General features: G+C 42.9%; 1 protein-coding gene and 1 long non-coding RNA gene across 2 annotated transcripts in view; one reads left to right on the top strand and one right to left on the bottom strand.

Moving 5' to 3' along the window:
- ada (adenosine deaminase) overlaps window positions 1–675 on the bottom strand; it is a 60,219-nt gene extending 59,544 nt beyond the window's left edge. Inside the window, exon 1 of the mRNA XM_072556593.1 lies at window positions 462–675. Within this exon, the coding sequence (XP_072412694.1) occupies window positions 462–509 (48 nt within the window). The 5' untranslated portion in view covers window positions 510–675. The remainder of the gene's footprint in view (window positions 1–461) is intronic.
- On the top strand, window positions 98–7,070 carry LOC140463005 (uncharacterized). The gene is made up of 3 exons (XR_011954571.1): window positions 98–287; window positions 4,082–4,251; window positions 6,068–7,070. It is a non-coding gene; the product is annotated as an uncharacterized lncRNA (long non-coding RNA).
- Window positions 7,071–22,482: the final 15,412 nt, after the last annotated feature.

The following is a 22,482-nucleotide window of genomic DNA, read 5'->3' as shown; positions in this document are numbered from 1 at the left end:
CCGGATTGTTTTAATGTTCAACACCACACAGACCGAACCTTTTTGTTTGGAATGTGCTGTACATACATTCAATAAGTACAGGGAATCGCACAGGACAAATTCACCTCACTCCGATTGCAATCGATTAGTCGAGACCTTCGTTTTCTATGACTTTCATTGATCATTGGACAAACAGGATATGTCCAAACTAAAGTTAACAGCTCCGACCGAGTCTAAAAGGTGACTGTGTGAGGGAAGGTATATCCTTTGAATCGTTCCGGCAGTAACTAACAAAAATGGACATCAAGGTAATCCAGGACCAAAATCAAATGTTAATTTACAAACAAGCCCCAACCCGTCTTTGGCTCAATAACTATTATTTAACTTCATGTAACCAAAACGCATAAAAGAGGACGACAGTTTGGCTCGTAAGCAGTTTGTCTGCCCCGGTAAAGTTTCAATTGTTTGTTCGCGTTTCTTACCCTGGGTTTGTTGAATATCTGTACATTGTTTGTTGAGTTGTGTGCCATGTCCGGACTATTTTTTTTTAATCTCCCCCAGTGAGTGTGATAGTTTCAGGGACGCAAAATCCAGATGACTTTTCCCTTTTCCCTTTTGGGCAAACAACAGCTCGACTTCGTGCTGCCTATGTCCATTTTAAAGACTTTCGTCCAGCCTTAGTTCCGCCCACAAATCCAACGCGAGCATCTGTCCCCTCCCTTCACACACACACGCCATGTCCTTACGGCAGGGGGACAGTTTAGTTCCTGAACATTGTATCAGTTGGTCCCGGTTGGGAAACAGACGCAAAGCGAGTTCCCTTTTGGAATTGAAAGCTTTCTGTCAAATGTATCCCTGGCTGCCATTGTTGCGTCAGCACAGTGAAGCGGCTGGGTTGTATCAGCTACCTATTATACGCTGTCCCCTCTTCTATATATGCAAGGGATATTCTTCCAAGTGTGTGTTTTTTTTAATTGGAGCAGAGAAAACTAAGTGGAGACTAATTGACAAGAGTTTTAAATCTAGGGAAGTGACTGCTGGCCCCTTGCTGAGATGTTCGTATCATCGTAGTCACAGTTGAGGTGAGGGAAGGCTGGAGGGTGGCTAATGTGATGCGACAACTTAAGGCAGGAAAGAACATGCCAGGGAACTATAAACTGATGAGCCTGATATGGTGGTGGGCAGGTTGTTGGAGGGAATCCTGAGGGACAGGATTTGCATAGTCAACATGGCTTTGTGCACGGGAAGTAGTGTCTCATATGATTAGATTAGATTCCCTACAGTGTGGAAACAGGCCCTTCAGCCCAATAAGTCCACACCAACCCTCTGAAGAGTAATCCACCCAGAGCCATTCCCCTACCCTATATTTACCCCTGACAAATGCATCTAACGCTATGGACAACTTATCATGGCCAATTCACCTGACCTGCACATCTTTAGATTGCGGGAGGAAACCGGAGCACCCGGAGCAGACATGGGGAGAATGTGCAAGCTCCACACCGACAGACACCCGAGGCAGGAATCGAATCGGGTACCTGGCGCTGGGAGGCAGCAATCCTAACCACAGATCCACCGTGCCACCCACACCACTCACCTCATGAACTTGATTGAGTTTTTTGAAGACATAACAAAGAGGATTAATGAGGGCAGAGCAGTAGATGTGATCTATATGGACTTCAGTAAGGCGTTCGACAAGGTTCCCCATGGGAGAAAGGTTAGCAAGGCTAGATCTCATGAAATACAAGGAGAACTAGTCATTTGGATACAGAACTGGCTCAAAGGTCGAAGACAGAGGGAGGTGGTGGAAAATTGCTTTTCATACTGGAGACCTGTGACCAGTGGTGTGCCACAGGGATTGGTGCCGGGTCCACTCCTTATATACATACAGAGGAACCTCGATTATCTGAAAGAGATGGATGGGCACTATTTCATTCGGATAATTGATTATTTGGTTAATTGATTTCCTCTGGGGCTCGGAGTTTTCTGTGAAATCTGCATCTAGTTCAGCAGACCAGGCATCAGCCCGCCGCCCACCCACCCTCAACCCCGTCCACTCCCACCCCACCCCACCCACTCACCCCCAACCCCGTTCACATCCTCCACACCACCCTGCCCGCCCCAACCCCATACAACACTGCCCCCAGTCCATCCCCAACCCCGCTCCCCCCAAACCAATTCCCGTCCAACCCCACCCACCATCCGATCCCCGTTCCCACCACCCCCCCGCCCCCCCCCCGCCCCCGTCCATCCACCCGCACCACCACCCCCCCTTCGTGGCAGCCAGACTGTAACACCAATAGTAAGACTGCTGCTGCCTTTGTGGGGTAAGTCTCCAAATAGCATGCACGCACACACACACACGACTTTTTGACAGGTATCAACTCTGCCCTATACAGGACAATGTTGGAGTGATTATCTGGAGAAGGGGGTTTAGGGTTAACCCCTGTGTAGAACTCAGGGAAAGTGTGGGGAGGGAGAGGCCAGGAGGTCAGTCATTGAGCGACAGTGCCTGGACTGTCCAGGACTGCTCTCAGCAGCATTTCAGTGTGCCGAGTTTGTTTTTGATCATTGTACCTGTAAACAAAAGATGCGATTAGGGTTGAGACAGCTCTTGGACGTAATGTTTCTATCAGGACCTTGAGATCCCCTTCAGATAATCCAATTGATATTTGGATAATCAAGGTTACTCTGTAAATGATTTTACACACTGTTTATGTAAATGATTAGGATGTGTAACATAGGAGGTATAATTAGTAAGTTTGCAGATGACACCAAAATCAGAGATGTAGTGGACAACAAAGAAGGTTACCTCAGATTACATCTTGATTAGATGGGCCAATGGGCTGATGAATGGCTGAAGACAGATTTAGATAAATGTGAGGTGCAGCATTTTGGAAAAGCAAATCAAAGCAGGACTTATATACTTAATGGTAAGGTCCTAGGGAGTGTTGCTGAATGAAGAGACCTTGGAGTGCAGGTTCATAGCTCCTTGAAAAGAGTTGCAGGTAGAAAGGATAGTGAAGAAGGCATTTGGTATGCTTTCTTTTACTGGTCAGAGTATTGAATATAGGAATTGGGAGGTCATGTTGCAGCTGTACAGGACATTGGTTAGGCCACTTTTGGAATATTACATGCAATTCTTGTCCCCTTCTAATCGGAAGGATGTTGTGAAACTTGAAAGGGTTCAGAAAAGATTTACAAGGATGTTGCCAGGATTGGAGGGTTTGAGTTTTAGGGAGAGGCTGAACAGGCTGGAGCTGTTTTCCCTGGAGCGTCGGAGGCTGAGGAGTGACCTTACAGAGGTTTATAAAATCATGAGGGGCATGGATAGGATAAAGAGAAAAGTTGTTTTTCCCTGGGGTGAGCGAGTCCAGAACTACAGGGCATAGCTTCAGAGTGAGAGGGGAAAGATAGAAAAGGGACCTAAGGGATAACTCTTTTATGCAGAGGGTGGTGCGTGTATGGAAGGAACTGCTAGAGGAAGTGTTGGAGGCTGGGACAATTACAGCATTTTAAAAGGCATCTGGATGGTATATGAATAGGAAGGGTTGAGAGGGATATGGGTCAAGTCCTAGCAAATGGGACTAGATTAGGTTAGGATATCTGGTCTGCATGGATGAGTTGGACCAAAGGGTCTGTTTCCCTGCTGTATATCTCTATGAGTCTATGAAGTATTTAGAATGGGTAAAATATTGAAGATTTGAGGAACAGAGGGAACTTTTTTTTAAGCGACTGGCAAGGAAACTGGAAGCATGATGTGAAAAACAAAATTATCCAATGTGTAGTTAAGATTTGCTGTAAAGTTGTCATAGTCCTACTGGACCATACAGCCGATCTCTCATTATAAAGAGATGATTGGTGATGGTTTAATCTGAGGGAGACCACATCAAATTTTTCTTTTGGTGTGATATTGATTTGAGGGATAATTATTGCCCAAGATACTGACCATAACTGCCCTGCCATTCTTAGGAATAATACCATTGGATTTTTGACATCAATTTACATGGATTGGGCCTTGGTTTGTTGTCTCATCTGAAAGAGAGCATCCTAATAGTGCATCTCTCCCATAGTACTAGAATAAAGTTCTGTTCTTCCTTACTAGCTATGCTCACATCCCAAGAACAAGCAGGATAAAAGAGATCTGACAGCATTTGTGGAAAGAGGAAAACAAAGTAAACGTTTTACATCAGTGACCTCTAATCAGTGGAAGTTATCTGCTTCTTGAAGGGAAGGGAAAGAAAAACATCAATTGGAAATTAACCCAGCAACAAGGTGAGCAGGTTTGTTGGGGACTTGGGGGGTCCAATTGAACAGAACTCTATAACTGCCATGTTTGTTGATAGGTTAACATTGGAGTTTGAGAAGGAAAACTTTTTTTTAAGAGGAATCTTGAATCTCATGCATTTAAACACCTTGTGAAAGATTGTTGTATGAACAACTTTCAGTTGTGGAATTACATTGAGGAAATATTCTGAAGTTTGAGAAGCCTGAGACTTCTTCCTTGCTGTCTCAAATATTCAAAACACTGGTCAGATTTCATGGCATGCTACACAGTTAATTTAGTCCTTGGTTCCAACCCCCCCCCCCCCAACCTCCCACCCCTTGTTTTTCATCAAATTCTTTGTGTAATACCTGTTTGGTTTTATTAAATATTATGCTTGACTATGTATGCATTGCCTGGTCAACTTCAGGCTCGGACGGACCCATCATTTTCAGGTGACAGTGCTGAATGTTTGTTTGTCTTTTTACAAGTGAGGAGTTATGGATCAAAAAGAAAGAAAATTCTGAAAACACCGAGCTAACCAGGCAGAATCTGTGTAGGGGGAGATTAATATTTTTATGCAAATTAAAGATCATTGATTTATTTCATAAGTTTTTGGGGAATAAAGAACAAGCATTTGGATAGATGTCATTTGCCTGGTGGACTTGTATACCTTGACGAAACATTTTCATGGAGGGGTTTATTCTATGTTCTCGAAAGAAAATTGATTTCTTTTGGAGGCAAGTTTGCCCTGAGTTTGTTGCTGGCTTCATTTTTCTCTTAGGTGTATGTTCTATATTTTCTGACTTGTCATGACATACATTTTTAAAAATTTTGGCTTCAGATGCAAGGGAGACATGGACAATATTTGGACTGCATTTTCCCTTCAGGCCAATGTTTTTGTGGAAAATAATTCTGCGTTAGTACAAGTACACAATCCTTTATCCAACAGTCCAAAAAGCTCCAAAATCCAAAGTATTTTTTGTGGAGTGTGGAGCATCAGTCATGTCTGCATCACAAGGTTGGTTTGGCGTGCGAAGACCACACCCACTTAACCCACATGACGGCGTGGCCCAGCACTAGCAGGCCTCAATTTTTCATTTTTTTTCACTGTATTTAATTGTGTTTATTTCACAATGAAAATGCCAAAAAGAGCTGCAGATACACCTATGTGTAACAATAATAAAAAGAAAAGGAAGCATATGACGTTATCAATAATGCAAAAAGTGGAGTTATTACAGAAGCTTGATTATGGTGTGTCTGTGCAGCGTCTTACTAAAGAATATGGTGTCAGAACTACCACTGTATAAGATTTAAAGAAACAGAAAAGCAAGTTACCAAAGTTTTATGGTAACAGTGCTGACCATAAACTAATGAAAAATAGGAAAACACTGCATAGGGCAAAAATTGAAGATTTTGACTGTGTGTTGATGGAGTGGATTCAACAATGGAGGTGTGAACGTATGCCACAGACTGGTTTGTTGGTCATGAAACAAGCTAGAGAATATAATAAAGAACTGAATATTAAAGGCAAGTGTCAATATTCAAAAGGTTGGCTGCAGAAATTTAAGAAGCGTAATGGTGTAAAATATCTGAAAATATGTGGTGAAAAGGCATCTGAAAGAGCTGAAAATTATATTGATATATTTGCCAAGATAATATCTGATGATCACCTTAGTCCTGAATAAATTTACAATGCAGCTGAAACAGCTGTCTACTGGCACTACGTCCCTAGAAAAGCGTTAACAATGGCTGATGAGAGAGCACCAACAGGTTCTAAGGATACTAAGGACAGGTTAACTATTCTTGGTTGTGTCAATGCTGCAGGCACGCACAAGGTGAAGTTGGCAGTGATTGGAAAAAGCAAACATCTGAGATGTCTGAAAGTGATACACAACTTGCCTGTGCATTACTTTGCAAACAGGAAAGCACGGACAACCCGAGAAATGTTTTTTGACTGGTTTAGTGACCACTTGATACCAACAGCCCGAGCTCATTGCAGGCAAACTGGATTGGAAGAAAACTGTAAAATTTTATTGTTCCTGCTCAACTGCTCCACACATCCCCCTGCCGAACTTATTGTGAAAAGTAATGTTTTCAGCATTTACTTGCCCCCCCCATGTGACATCTGTATTACAATCTTGTGACCAAGGAATGTTATGCTTCATGAAGACTATTTTTTAAACTGAATGCTTGCTACAGTCAACAGAGAGGGGTAGGAATCTAAGACTTCCTGAAAGAGTTTAGTGTTAAGTTTGCCATTTACACAGTTGCTCATGCTTGGAAGGATGTTGATAAATCTGTGGCCTACAACAATGTTTGATGTAAATGAATCTACAAATGAAGACTTTGAAGGATTTTGCGTCACTGATGAGAAAAAGATGATAGCAAACCTTGTAACTTACTCACAAAATTTATCGGATGAAAGTATAAATAAATTACAGGAAGCTGACATCGAAAAGTGCTGAACATTGATAATTCTTTGAGTGATGGGAAAATTGCTGAAATGGTGTTAAATACAGATAAGCGTGAGGATAGTAGTAATGATGATGATGATGATGACTTTGTGACTCATTTAAAAAAATATCCCGAAGATGATACGGTGAAAATGTGTGATCATTTAGTGGTTGGCCTTGAACAACATTTATTTATCAGTCAGCAGGCGATTATGGTAATTTACTCAATTAAAGAGAGATTGCTTAGACAGAAACTGATGTTAATGAGACAGATGACACTTGAAAAAGTCTTTAAAAACACCGTCTGCCGTAGTGCTGAAACTGTGTATGTTTTTCTTGGAATGTTTTTTCTGGAAATAAAATGTCCTTGAGTATTTATGGTTTTTGCATCTCATTTATCAGTATATTATAAATAAACTGTAGTAGGTTTCTTGTCTTTACTTATCCTGCTTCGTGTGAATATTCATACATTTTTGCTGCAGTATTGAGGTTTAATTACGGCACGCTGCCAGGACCCTACAGGGGGTGCTACATTTGTTCTGAAATCCAAAAAATTACGAATTCTGAAAAACAGCTGGCCCCAGTGATTTCGGATAAAGGATTGTGTACCCGTACTACTGCTTTTGAATTGGAATTGCTCCCAGAAATGTTCCTCAGCATTCCCATTGCTATCCTGAACTCTGGGATGGTTCCTAACTAGCTGAACTCTGAGATGGTTTGCTGGCTGTGAGAAAGACTCAAATGTTCCTCACCACTATTGCATTGATAGAATGATATCAGAGCTTTGGGATTTAACCTCGATCAGGAAAGATTGGGCAAGTAGGGCTGAATAGTGTAGATATATTTTAAGGGAAGCTAGATAAATACAGTTTTGCAGTATGGAGGCCAGGTTGCTAGGTTGCTGTGAATACTGTTTGCTGAATCATAGAGTTCCAAGCTTCTACTTCATCTTGTATTTACCTCCCCTATGGGAGGTACAACTACTGTGAAAATTTGAGATGAGTCCTTCGAGAATAAAATGGTGATGCATACAACATTGGAAAAGCCATTTGAGTAGTGGCTTTAACATAGTAAAATATCACAAGGTACTTCACAGGGGCTTATCAAGGGGTGACCTTTATAGAGGCTAAAAAATCATGAAGGGCATGGATAGACAAGGTCTTTTCCCTGGAATGGGTGCATCTAGAACTAGAGGGCAGAGGTTTAGGGTGAGAGAGGAAAAATTTAAAAGGGATGTGAGGGACAACGTTTTCACACAGAGGTTGGTGAATGTATGGAATGAGCTGCCAGAGGACATGGTGCAGGCTGGTACAATTGCAATATTTAAAAGACACCTTGATGGGTATATGAATAGGAAGGGTTTAGACGGACATAGGCCAAGTGCTGGCAAATGGGACTAGATTAGGTTAGGATATCTGGTCAGCATGGACAAGTTGGATCCAAGGGTCTACCTTAGTGCTGTACATCTCTGTGTCTCTATCCAGAGCTAGGAGCTGCCACTGGATCCTTGTGGATCTACAGCCAGATGTTGCCAGAAAGCATCTGATGTCTCATCAATTCAATTTTTTTCATCTGCTGACCATCCTGTGTCTCCCCAGCCACTTTCATGTCCCAGTCTGGCCCTGTTAATCTGGCAACTAGGGAAAGAGAAGGGGCGACTTTAACTGCTCACCCAGCAAAGGGAGGGCCTATGGCTATAGCTGCCTTCCTGCTGGTGGCCATTTATTCCACACTTTAGCAGACTACCTGCTGAAAAGTAACGGGGTTCTGAAGTGTGCAGGTTGAACTCTACTGCCTTTGCTGGAACTGTGACTTTAACTGGAGGCACTTCACAATATCACAATGCTGAATGAGATGGATGCAAAACAGTTCCAGTAGCTCAAAACTGGCATTCGTCCATAATGTACTGTGGTCCATCATCAGTAACCCTCAGCCTATCTACAAAAAGAAAGGTGCCCTCATGAAGCTAAAACACAGGTCTTCATGCATTGCCTGACAGCAGGAGCTGTGAGGGAGATCTAAACCATGGTCAAAATTAATATTCTGCAGTTATACAGCATGTTTAAGCAGTTAACAGAATACTCCACAAACAGTGCTGCCCTCAATGATAGTGAAAATCAGCACATTTGTGCAAAAGACAAGACCGTATAATCTTCAGTCAGAAGTTCCAAATGGATCATCGATCTTAATCTCTTTCTGAAGTCACTGGAATCACAAATTCTAGAACTCAACAACTCGAGTTATGCCATGCAATATTGAGAAATAGCTCAAGATGCTGGTGAGAGCAAATCTGCTCCAGCAGAACCTCAACATTGACATTTGCCTGATAACGCTGAAATGTGCAAAAGTATGTTCCATTGGCAACAAGTCGGTCATATTCAGTTGGTCTGATCAGTCTACTCTGAATCACCAATAAAGGAATGAAAGGTATCGATGATAGTCCTAACAATTAACTTTTACACAGCAATAACCTGTCCACCATCAGTGCTCAGTTTGGGTTTTCTTTTTAGGGGTTTTGCCTCCAGACTACATGACAATGTTCATCCACACAGACAAAATTGCTGCATTCCAGAAGTGAAGTGGGTGTAACAGACCTTGTCATTGAGACAGCATTTGACTAAGTGTGGCATTAAGAAGTCCTATTAAAATTGAATTTGATATGAGTCAGACAGAAACTTTTCAATGTTTGGAGCATACCTAATATAAAGGAGCATGGTTGTGGTCTTTGGAAGCAAATCATTTCAGCCCAAGGATATTACTACAGAAGTTTCACAGGGTAGTGTCCTGTGCACAGTCATCTTCACCTGCATCAGCAACGGCCTTCCTCCATGGTGAGAGTGAGGATATCCACTGATGACTACATAATGTTTAGTGTTGTTCACAACACCTCAATACTGCTGAATAAGTTTTTCTTTGCATGCACAAAGACCTGAATAACATTCCCGCTTTAGTTGATCAGTGACAAATTATAATATCAAAAGGTATGGCACTGGAAAAGCACAGCATGTCAGGCAGCATCCAAGGAGCAGGAGAATCAATGTTTTGGGCATAAGCCCTTTATCAGGAATGTGGGGGATGGTGTGGGGGGTGGGAGCATGAGGGAAGGGGTCTGAGAGATAAATCGGAGGGGGCCTTGGGACCCTTCAACCACACTGCATCAACATCGATTTCACCAGTTTCCTCATCTTCCCTCTCCCCACCTCATCCCAGATCCAACCATCAACTTGGCACTGCCCTCTTGAACTGTCGCACCTGTCCATCTTCCTCTCCACCTGCCTGTATCTACCTGTCACCTTCCCAGCTACTTTCCCCCAGGAAAATCACTAACTGGTTCAAGTGGAAGAGTTTCTTGTAGTTAACAAGATATAGTTCATTGAAGATTAGCAACTAGTTCCCCCAGCCCCAACCCCATCCTATTTATCTCTCCGCCCACTCACTCCCGCACCACATTTGTGATGAAGGGTGTATGCCTGAAACGTTGACTCTCCTGCTCCTCGGATGCTGCCTGACCTGCTGTGCTTTTCCAGCACCACACTTTTCGACTCTGATCTCCAGCATCTGCAGTTCTCACTTTTGACAAATGACCATCTTCAAAAAGGTAGAAAATCTAAAATATGAATGCAATCTGTAACTAGTTGCTAATCTTCAATGAACTATATCTTGTTAACTACAAGAAACTCTTCCACTTGAACCAGTTAGTGATTTTCCTCGACCACATTAGACCAAACAGGCCGAGTAGTTTCCTTGACTTAAAGCAGATGGTGGCATAATGAACAGCAGTTGTACAGTGTAATGAGCTGGCATGCTCCTACAATGGATATATTCCTCTAAAATCAACCTCTACCAGTTCAAGTTAATTCTCTGTGTCTCACCAACCTTCTGATTTAACCAGAACACCTTGGATAGCACCTTAGTTGACACTCCATTCTTGAATAACTTTCAACATCCCATTTCTTCCTTAAGACCTTTCCTACATTAAATATTAGTATCAAATTACTGAATTTGGCATGGCATGTAGTAAGGTTAACAGGTCACGAAACAAACAAATGCTGCAACTATAAGCAGAGTTATGCTGTGTGCACAGCATTGGAAGACATGAGTTAAAATAAACAAAATTGAAATTAATCTGGAGATGAGAAGATTTTTCCTCAAACTCCCACAGAGATAAAACCATATGAAGAACAGATTTTGGAACTTGCAGTCAATGTTGCTGGATAAATATTTTGTTTCAGGCCTGAATGAAAGGAATAAGGTTAAGCTGAAATTATCAAAATGTTATTGTGCTGTTGGGCTGTAAAGAAGAAAGGGCAGATGTTGCATGTAAAAGGCATTCAAGACAAGTTTGAGCAGTGCATGGATGATCTGGAGGTTAGCCTAACAACCATAGATCGTCCCTTTCAATTATTTTGAATGCGGGGTAAGTTCAACATTCATGAGTCAGGGTGTATGCATTTCTTGAGTTCTTGGTAAAGTATTGAATAATAGTTTATCTTTATGTCTTTCCTTCGTTGGAGATTTAAATAAAATCTGATTTTTCGCTTTTCTATGGAAGATTAAATAAATGAAGTTAAAGTCATGATAGATTTGATTGTATATTGTTTTTGACAGGGGAGATTGCTTTCTTCCCACCATATTTTCTTATATTTCTTGCCATGATGATTAATAGATCATTTTCAGAATGTGAGAAATCTAGGATAGGCTCAACGTTCGATCATATCCTGTGACCCCCAGGACAAATTCTGATCTGGGTCTGATGTCCATTCTGGTGTGTTACTGTGTCCAGATGTGTACCATTTTCCTCTGACCTTTTTGTAGATCAAGCATTGGTAGTGTGTAAAATGCATAACTGCTCCTGTTGAGGTTCAGCTCCCTATTTTAAATAGGAGATCAATCTCAGATTTTTTCCCACACACCATTTTAATTTGATTGTGTGGGTCATGGAAGCATGCCAGACTCGAGAGCTTGTGAAGAAAATAGAAATCCAGCTGAGAAATCAGGAACACTCTGAACGATAGATGTAAAATGTTTGACACCTTCAAATTAGAGGTCAGATTTCTGTAATTTAATAGTTATTCATCATAGGGATATGTCCTATAAAGTTAAGTTGACCCTTGCATTGAATAGCATTGTACAATTGTTCTCATGTAATGCAGTACTTTTCTTTTAGCGAAAGTATCAAAAATATATTTTTAGTGTGGAAAGGAATGTCTACTACTGTCATTTAATTGGATTAGGAAGTCTGGCAATTGTTTGAAAGAATGTGCTCATGGTGATAGAAAAGAATGATCTGCACCTCCTTTTCCATGGATTGACATTTATTTCACTTTGAAATTGAGATAGATGTTTGTTCTGTCAATGGAATTGAAAGTTTTTGTTATGAAAGTTTATCCATCATAAATGCTTGGCAGGGTTTCAAAAACTACAACTCAGCAGGTAATCTTATTAATCAAAGAGCTATTGAACTTTACAACATATAATAAAGAATATATCATTATGGCTTCTCATTTATTTACAAACATACAGTGGATGTAAAATATTACAAGTTTGTTCCCTTGGGTTTTTGAACCAGTAACAGTGATAGTAAGTTTGAATTTAGGGTTTTATTAGATGGTGGGAAACTTAATATTTCTCCAGTTATTTTAAGAAATAATTCCATTGCTATTGCATGACTCCTGAACACTATTGAAGTGCATCTTTGGGTCAGTGACTATGGAGTATAAATAGATAAAGGTTTACAGGTAGGCCTAGCAGCAGCAAACACAGAAGAGAATCAGTCTGTGGTTGGGGGTTACGTGAGCAGCCCAATGTCTAAACCTTGTGGTTGGGTCTGGGAGTAGGAGCCTTTCAAGTAGTCTGTGGCTTGGGGAGAAGGGGAAAGAGATGAGAGTTGCACCATAGGGATAAGACAACAAGAGTTGGATGGCAGGGAGGAACTGCATTCTGGGTTGCTACTGTGATGGGGGTGCTTGATAGTCAGACATCTGGATTATTCCTGTTAGTTTACTTTATTATTTTTTTTTAATTGCCTTTTACAAAATTATATTTAAGTCTGTCCACAAAAGTTCAACTACCTTAATTTTAGCACAAGGTTTGTTGACTGTACCTGCCTCCCCCACCCAAGAAAGAGCAAATTTGAAATGTGTGCCCTTTGTTGTAGGTGTTAAAGATCACATATTTGGAGAGTGCTGTTCAAATGGTGAGTTCCTTCTCTGCATCCTTTAGGTGGTACACATTGCCACTGTTATCTGTCAGTGGTGGAGGTAGTAAATGTTAAGAATGGTGGAGACAGTGCCAATCAAGCAGGTTGTATTGCTCTGAATGGTGTTGAGCTTCTGAGTGTTGCTGGAGTTGCATTCACCCAAACAAGTACAGAGCATTCTATCATACTCCAGACTTGAGCATTGTAAATGTGAACAAGTTTTAGAGATGATTTCCTTACTGTTGAATTCATAGCATTTCACCTACTCTTGTAGGTACAGCAATTAATTTACTTGGGACAGTTAATTTCTGTTCATGGTTAAACTCCAGGGTATTGATGGTGAAGAATTTGACATATTAATATGATTAAATGTCAAGGGAGATGTTTGGACGATCTCTTATTGGAGATGGGTATTCGCCTAAATGTGGCATTAATGTTATTTTCCAACAATCAGCCCCAGCTTGGTCTTGCTGAATATAAACATGGAGGGCTTCAATATCTGAGGAGTTGAATGACACTAAACAGCAAGCATCTCCATGGTAAAAACAATGACTGCAGATGCTGAAAACCAAATACTGGATTAGTGGTGCTGGAAGAGCACAGCAGTTCAGGCAGCATCCAACGAGCATCGAAATCGACATTTCGGGCAAAAGCCCTTCATCAGGAATAAAGGCAGTGAGCCTGAGGCATGGAGAGATAAGCTAGAGGAGGGTGGGGGTGGGGAGAGAGTAGCATAGAGTACAATGGGTGAGTGGGTGAGGAGGTGAAGGTGATAGGTCAAGGAGGAGAGGGTGGAGTGGATAGGTGGAAAAGAAGATAGGCAGGTCGGACAAGTCAAGGAGACAGTAACTGAGCTGGAAGTTTGAAACTAGGATGAGGTTGGGGAAGGGGAAATGAGGAAGCTGTTGAAGTCCACATTGATGCCCTGGGGTTGAAGTGTTCCGAGGCGGAAGATGAGGCGTTCTTCCTCCAGGCGTCTGGTGGTGAGGGAGCGGCGGTGAAGGAGGCCCAGGACCTCCATGTCCTCGGCAGAGTGGGAGGGGGAGTTGAAATGTTGGGCCACGGGGCAGTTTGGTTGATTGGTGCGGGTGTCTTGGAGATGTTCCCTAAAGCGCTCTGCTAGGAGGCGCCCAGTCTCCCCAATGTAGAGGAGACCACATCGGGAGCAATGGATACAATAAATGATATTGGTGGATGTGCAGGTGAAGCTTTGATGGATGTGGAAGGCTCCTTTAGGGCCTTGGATAGAGGTGAGGGAGGAGGTGTGGGCACAGGTTTTACAGTTCCTGCGGTGGCAGGGGAAAGTGCCAGAATGGGAGGGTGGGTCGTAGGGGGTGTGGACCTGACCAGGTAGTCACGGAGGGAACGGTCTTTGCGGAAGGCGGAAAGGGGTGGGGAGGGAAATATATCCCTGGTGGTGGGGTCTTTTTGGAGGTGGTGGAAATGTCGGTGGATGATTTGGTTGTTGCGAAGGTTTGTAGGGTGGAAGGTGAGCACCATGGGCGTTCTGTCCTTGTTACGGTTGGAGGGGTGGGGTCTGAGGGCGGAGGTGCGGGATGTGGACGAGATGCGTTGGAGGGCATCTTTAACCACGTGGAAAGGGAAATTGCGGTCTCTAAAGAAGGAGGCCATCTGGTGTGTCCTATGGTGGAACTGGTCCTCCTGGGAGCAGATACGGCGGAGGCGGAGAAATTGGGAATACAGGATGGCATTTTTGCAAGAGATAGGGTGGGAAGAGGTGTAATCCAGGTAGCTATGGGAGTCAGTGGGTTTGTAAAAAATGTCAGTGTCAAGTCGGTCGTCACTAATTGAGATGGAGAGGTCCAGGAAGGGGAGCGAGGTGTCAGAGATAGGTCCAGGAAGGGGAGCGAGGTGTCAGAGATAGGTCCAGGAAGGGGAGCGAGGTGTCAGAGATAGGTCCCCCGTAATTACACCGGCACCACTCCCCACCTCTTCCTCCGCTACATTGATGACTGCATTGGCGCCACCTCATGCTCCCGCGAGGAGGTTGAGCAATTCATCAACTTCACCAACACATTCCACCCTGACCTTAAATTTACCTGGACCATCTCTGACACCTCGCTCCCCTTCCTGGACCTCTCCATCTCCATTAGTGACGATCGACTTGACACCGACATTTTTTACAAACCCACTGACTCCCGTAGCTACCTGGATTACACCTCTTCCCACCCTATCTCTTGCAAAAATGCCATCCCGTATTCCCAATTTCTCCGCCTCCGCCGTATCTGCTCCCAGGAGGACCAGTTCCACCATAGGACACACCAGATGGCCTCCTTCTTTAGAGACCGCAATTTCACTTCCCACGTGGTTAAAGATGCCCTCCAACGCATCTCGTCCACATCCCGCACCTCCGCCCTCAGACCCCACCCCTCCAACCGTAACAAGGACAGAACGCCCCTGGTGCTCACCTTCCACCCTACAAACCTTCGCATCAACCAAATCACCCACTGACATTTCCGCCACCTCCAAAAAGACCCCACCACCAGGGATATATTTCCCTCCCCACCCCTTTCCGCCTTCCGCAAAGACCGTTCCCTCCGTGACTACCTGGTCAGGTCCACACCCCCCTACGACCCACCCTCCCATTCTGGCACTTTCCCCTGCCACCGCAGGAACTGTAAAACCTGTGCCCACACCTCCTCCCTCACCTCTATCCAAGGCCCTAAAGGAGCCTTCCACATCCATCAAAGTTTCACCTGCACATCCACCAATATCATTTATTGTATCCGTTGCTCCCGATGTGGTCTCCTCTACATTGGGGAGACTGGGCACCTCCTAGCAGGGCGCTTTAGGGAACATCTCCGAGACACCCGCACCAATCAACCAAACCGCCCCGTGGCCCAACATTTCAACTCCCCCTCCCACTCTGCCGAGGACATGGAGGTCCTGGGCCTCCTTCACCGCCGCTCCCTCACCACCAGACGCCTGGAGGAAGAACGCCTCATCTTCCGCCTCGGAACACTTCAACCCCAGGGCATCAATGTGGACTTCAACAGCTTCCTCATTTCCCCTTCCCCCACCTCATCCTAGTTTCAAACTTCCAGCTCAGTTACTGTCTCCTTGACTTGTCCGACCTGCCTATCTTCTTTTCCACCTATCCACTCCACCCTCTCCTCCTTGACCTATCACCTTCACCTCCTCACCCACTCACCCATTGTACTCTATGCTACTCTCTCCCCACCCCCACCCTCCTCTAGCTTATCTCTCCATGCTTCAGGCTCACTGCCTTTATTCCTGATGAAGGGCTTTTGCCCGAAACGTCGATTTCGATGCTCGTTGGATGCTGCCTGAACTGCTGTGCTCTTCCAGCACCACTAATCCAGTAGCAAGCATCTCCATGTCTGACTTTATGATAATGTGGAGGAACTGGTGTTGGACTGAGGTGGACAAAGTCAAATGTCACATGACCCCAGGTTATAGTCCAGCAGGTTTACTGAAATCACAAGCTTTCAGAGCACGTGTGATTTCAAATAAACCTGTTGGACCGTAACCAGATGTCATTTGACTTCTGACTTTGACTTTATGATGAGGAAGGTCACAGATGAAGCAGCTGAAGATGTTTGTGTCTGGAGTACTACCCTGAGGAACTCCTACAGTGAAACCCTTGGGCTGAGATGACTGGTCTCCAATAACCGAAGCATCTTTGTTAAGTTTGGTTCTAGCCTGCGGAGAGTTTTCTCCCTGATTCCCATTGGTGTTAATTTTGCTGGGATTCATTAACTCAAGCAAATGCTGCCCTGATATTAAAGTGTAGACTTGATATCTTGATATATTCTAATTTGCACTGACTATCTGTAATGAATTCAGTTCTTGGTTGACATAATGAATATATAAACAAAATTTCAAATGGGTTAAGTAAGGCGTAAACCTGGTGAGTCAGCATAGGGGACTTTGGACACTTCACCTTTAAATCTCAATCAAAATTCTATTAGAAGTGAGAAAGGGAATAAGATATATCAATCTGGATAAGGTTCAATCAGGTAAATGATTGGTTTAAGCCATTTAAATCCTATGATGCACTTGTCTACATCACAATGGCAGCCTAGGCCAGCAGCTGAGAAGGACTAACATTGGCAGCTTACTTCATTATACTATTGGGTAAAGTGCTGTGTTGATATAAAGTATGATCAGTTGATATTTGAATTCCATTGTTTGACTTAATAAGTTAAGCTGAACAGGTTTTGAAAAGAGACCTAAAACACTGATTTAAAATGGCCACAGTCATCACTTGACCATCAGGAAATTAATGTTTACTAGCATTTTATCTGGAGACAAGGAAACCAGCAAGCATCTCAACCTACTGCACTCTGTTCCTTGATGTTATCAGATCATAATATTGCTTTTCCTTTCACTCATGAAAGCCTTGTCATTGGGTCCTTATTGTTTCTGGTGAAAACTGTCAATTTTAAAACATTTTAATTCGAGAAAAGTATAGATACATGCTGAAAATAACTTGACCATTTGTCATGGCCAACCAGACAGGTTGGAAAGAGAGGAGCCAATTCACTCTTCCATGCCTGGTCAGAACAAATAACTAGTAGTTTTACCATGGATTGGGGTTTTCTCAAAAAAACTTGTTGCTTTTTTTTGGAAGATTCTGATGACAGGAATTAAGAAAAGGGCTTTCCAGCCCTAGAGGAAGCAAGAAGGCAGGCAGGTGAACTAAATCAGGTCAGGAGCAATAAATTAAATTCTTGGAGGATTTATTATAATTGGCTCTTGTGGCACAGGTAGAGTTCTTACTCTGGGATAAGGAGGCGTGAGTTCAAGTCCCACCTGCTCCGGGGTGTATAATAACACTCTGTAAAGGTTGATTAAGAAAATAAGTTAAATAAAAATCTTGCTGTCAAGTTGAACTGTAACATTTAATTTCTCCACCCTAAAGATGAGAGTTGATCTTCTTGCCATCAGATATCGTTAAGCTTGGCTGCATGTATCAGCATTTTATTAAAAGCCTAAAGTCAATTGGAATTAACCAATAAGGAACCAAGTATTTTTTTTTGGAGTTAATAATAGAGTCCATACACGACACTGAAAATGTGTTGCTGTAAGTCCTCACTTTCTCCTCCATACACAACACCTAGAGTAATGATGAATATTGCAGTTAAGTTTCAAGTTCTTAATTTTCTAATGGTCCTTTACAGTTATTGCTATCAAATCAGCTATCCATTTCTCTCTGAGGGAAAAAAAGAGACCTTCATCCTTATCTCCATCTCTCCTTGTTATAATTACTCATTTGTACATTCCACATCTGCTGAATGTCTGAATGTGTTTTTTACGCTTGATAATTGCAGGTGTTGGCTCATCTTCGGCGTATGAAGGTTCTACTAATAGTGTAAATCTAATTGGAAATGAAAGCTTTTCCAGGTCTCCCATGGACTGGTTGATGGTTTCAATGACCTTATAGAAAATGTTCATTTCTCCTCAAATTGTCCTTAATTTAGTCCATATCAGCTACATGAAATTTAGCCAACATATGTGGATTAGGTGATCCCTGTGTCAATGTTTTGATCCCTTATTAAAACATTTTGCTTCATGAAAGTCTTAGATATTATACCATTGTGATTCACAGTTCATTAGACTGGAATGTTTCAATATACCAATGACCCAAGAGACCTCTGTATTCCATAAGAATGGTGTTTCAGCAGCTGGCACTTGCTTTCCTTCAGAAAACAAGAACAACGATAACCAGCTCTTAACCCTGAATGTGTAACCAACACAAAGCTCCATTGTGGGCGAGAGATCTGCAATGTACATAATTAAATTGATCTGAGGTGTTGACAGTGATAGAAAAAACAAAAAACATGCTTGTGTTAACATTATACCCAATGAGTCAGACATGACTATCAACAAAATGTGCTTTCAGATAAATGTTCTAATAAAGTCAGTTCCAAAGTCCAGAATATCATGTTAGTGAAGTCTCTCAGCTGGAACACCTTTTAATCATCATCTATGACAAGAGCGAAAATTATAAGATTATCATTTGTGAACCATATGTTTTGCTTTATAATATTATTATAGTGTGGATTTGAACTGTATTTTTAAATGTAGATTAAATGAAAGGGGTCATGTGATATGCAATCACCTATCTGAGTGTTAAAGATCAACTGGATGAGCCGATTGTTTCATTAAAAGGGAGTGCTAAGTATGAATAGCAAGGAATTGTGACAGCTGTTTTGAAATCCATAATGGGAAAGACTGGTTACTACATGCTCTCAATGGATGTGTTTTCAGTGGGGGTGAGTGGCACAGGGGGCACAGAGAGGGTACAGAAAATAATGTGGGTTCTCAGCCCACCACCTCCAACTCACCCCTGAATGCATCCACAAAAATGGAGGCTCGGTAGATATCCGCGATAATCAAATAAATGAGGGTCATTAAGTTTTTTACAGCTCACCTGATCCAAATATTACCCCATATATTCTATATTATGGTTGGTGTGGCCAGGTGGATGAAATTAGCAAGCACATTTATCAAAAAAGACTTTTCAAACAATGGTCATAGGTTAGGTTCACTGTAGTGATTGTAATGAGATCAGCCAGGTGAACCTCAGAGAATATGAGTTCCCTGATTGGGACTATTAATCTGGTGCAATCAGGGAGTCCTGACTGGCAGATACAAACAGCAGAGGTGTGTTCACTCTGAGAGCTGGCTTTGAGGAAGCTGGACCAGTGTCAAGGATTCTCCACGTGTATATAAAGGGTGACTTGGTGACAGGATACTGGCCTCTGTGGAGTTATTTCATACACCATGGCTCGTGTCAATTTTCCTCACATAATTTTCCACTCTTCATCAGAAAAGCCAAAAATGCTTGCCATGATAGGACTTTGAGATATACACCACATCTAAACCCCACCTGCAGCACCTCAAGTACTGCAAGCCAGGTACCATTACACTGTGGTGCACAATTATCATTACTCAGAAAGGAAGCCAGCACTCTATTTCACTGACTGGGATCTGGAAGAGTTGCTGGAGTGGGAGCTGGAAAGGAGGGCAGTGATTTTTCATGCCAACCTGCAGAGGAGGCCATGCTACCAAATTCAGCCAGCCTGGAACAAGACAGTAACCTCAGTCAATGTTATATCCTGACTTAAAAAATACACACAGCAGTGCAGAAATAAGGTTATTGATTTGCATTCTACATATCTTCTCTCTATTACACACTTACAGGGCCACCACTCAATTGAACTCTGCCACTGCACACTCTCCTCATCAAGTCCCATGCAGCAGGTCCACTCAACAGCTCTCACTCTCCTCTTCAACGCAGATTACTAACCTTGGCTGCCCTCTGCCCTTCCTTAAGCTGTTCCTTGGGAACATCTTATCACCTCTCCTGCACCTACATGATGAAAAACCACTCTGCCTTCCATTTCCATCATATTGAACCTTCATATTGTTTCAGTGCAGGAAAAATGACTCATAGCTAAGCTAAGAGATGAAGACCATTGGTGGAATGGTGAACTTAAAGCTCCTCACACCCTGTGCGAAGTAAAAATTAGATGTGACCAGAGAAGAATGTGATGACACATGAGAATGTACAGGCCTCCAGTGGCAACTAACCCAATGAACTTCCTTGTGCTTGCTGCACTGCTATTCCATGACCACCAGTGCAAACTCATTCTTAACCTGTGTAAGCTTTTATCTCTCTTACACAACTCATCCCCTCTCATCTGTTATGCAGGCACTACTGACACTCAATGAACCTTTGCCAAGAAGAGGCCAGTATTGAGATTCTCTGCTCCACCCTCATCTTTGATACGGAAGCCTCTGAAACCTCAGCAAGGCTCTCATCCACACTTCAGACCCTGGAGGATTCTCTAAATGGTTTTGCCTCAGGAACAATCTGATAAGCACTCAATCATCTTATTTCCTCAGCAGGTCAAGGAAGAAATGACACAGGTCGCTGGCACTTAAGACTGCCAATCACCTGACAGAAGATGTTGCCATGGTATTGGCCAGTAATAACTCATCAAAATGCAAACAGGAACAGGAAAGATAGGCAGGTTTGTCAGAGGCAGTCAGGCAACTGGATCAAATGATGGAGAGTTCACAAACATTATTAGCACTATTGTTGCTTCAGCAAACAATGTCTCCCTACCAGACAGGTTGGCAATCACCATGGAAACCCAGGTCCAGCACACTCAGTTCTGCTGGGTATGTGCATTAACTTGCACTGTATTGAACTAGCCACTGGTGTTCAGCATTAATGGCAGGGTGAGAGGGAGATAAGGGATCTTGACTTATTCAGGTGCCCTTAAATCTCAGGGAGAAAGCATGGTGCCAGGAAACATCCACCAGGAGAAGGATCCACAAACAATAACCCAGAAGTTTACTTACAGGATACTTCAGAGGTGCCTGTGATGCAAAACCTGCAGAAATCCAAGCCATGTAGGGTGAACCTGCAGCTGCGCAGCACACTCCGAGCCTGGGCTCTCTAAACGCAGGGACAACCAGACAGGTCTTCCAGACCAACTGGACCAACAGCAGAGCAGTCTCCCTCCACCTCAGCTGTGTAAGTCAGGATTGCAGTTTGACATAGTGGGAGGGAGAGGAGGAAAAATAATTTTGAGGGCCCATAGATGGCACAGGTGATACATCATTGTAAAGTGACTTGCACTTTGTAAGTATAATTGTACTTGCATTCTTAAAATGCCTGCTTTTGTGTCTTTGACAGGCCTGTGAGATGAGCAGCTTCTTCAGAAATCCCAAGGATTAAAGAAGTTGTATAGACCTCATTGCTCATCTGTCACAAGCAACCAGACATCAGGGCTCCTCCAGCTGTGGTATCAATGGCTACAGCCAAATATTGCACTTTAATGTGGCCAACACTGAGCTAAAAGTAATGTGCAGCGCTGGCCTGCCCTATTTTCCATGCTTACAAAAACCTTGTTGATAGAACACAGATTCAGTGATAATTCCACACATCTCTGGAGGTAAAGGTTCATTCTATTTGTTAGCTTTTCAAGGGAACGCATTAGTATTCAAAGTTAGAAGATATGCAATGGGAAGTTCACACATTGGCTCTTCCTGATGAATAACTGTGTGGAGTGTGTCTGATTGAATTTCCTCTGGTTGCCTCCAGCAGTCCAAGGATGTGCAGGTTAGGTGGATTGGCAATGCTAAATTGCCCATAATGTCCAGGGATATGCAGGCTAGGTGGGTTAGCCATAGGAAATGCAGGGTTCCTGGGATAGATCAAGGGGGTGAGTTTGGGTGCTCTTGGAGTGTTGGTGTGGACTCGATGAGCTGAATTGCCTGCCCTCACACTATAGAGCTTCCATGATTCTTTCACTCAATGATGCATTGCTCAGTCATATTTTCTTGTTTGAACCTCTCAGTCAATGAGCTGATCCTCATTCTCATCTACATCCTCAGAAAATTGCTGTCAATCCATTATTTCCTTGCGTCCAAGACATTCCTCCTTTGTTGACTGCAGTTGTGAGAGGCATGGCATGGCACAATTGTACAGCACACTCTAGCTGTGCTATACAGCAAGGCCCCACCAGAGTGATCCAGGGTTAAAACCTTATATTAAAGAAAACTTTTGTTGTGTGGTGCCTTCCAGC

This window comes from Chiloscyllium punctatum, chromosome 37 (assembly GCF_047496795.1).
Source record: "Chiloscyllium punctatum isolate Juve2018m chromosome 37, sChiPun1.3, whole genome shotgun sequence".
In the NCBI taxonomy this organism is placed as follows: Eukaryota; Metazoa; Chordata; class Chondrichthyes; order Orectolobiformes; family Hemiscylliidae; genus Chiloscyllium; species Chiloscyllium punctatum.
The sequence above is the reverse complement of the archived record's forward strand: the minus strand, read 5'-3'. Positions and strand labels throughout refer to the sequence as shown.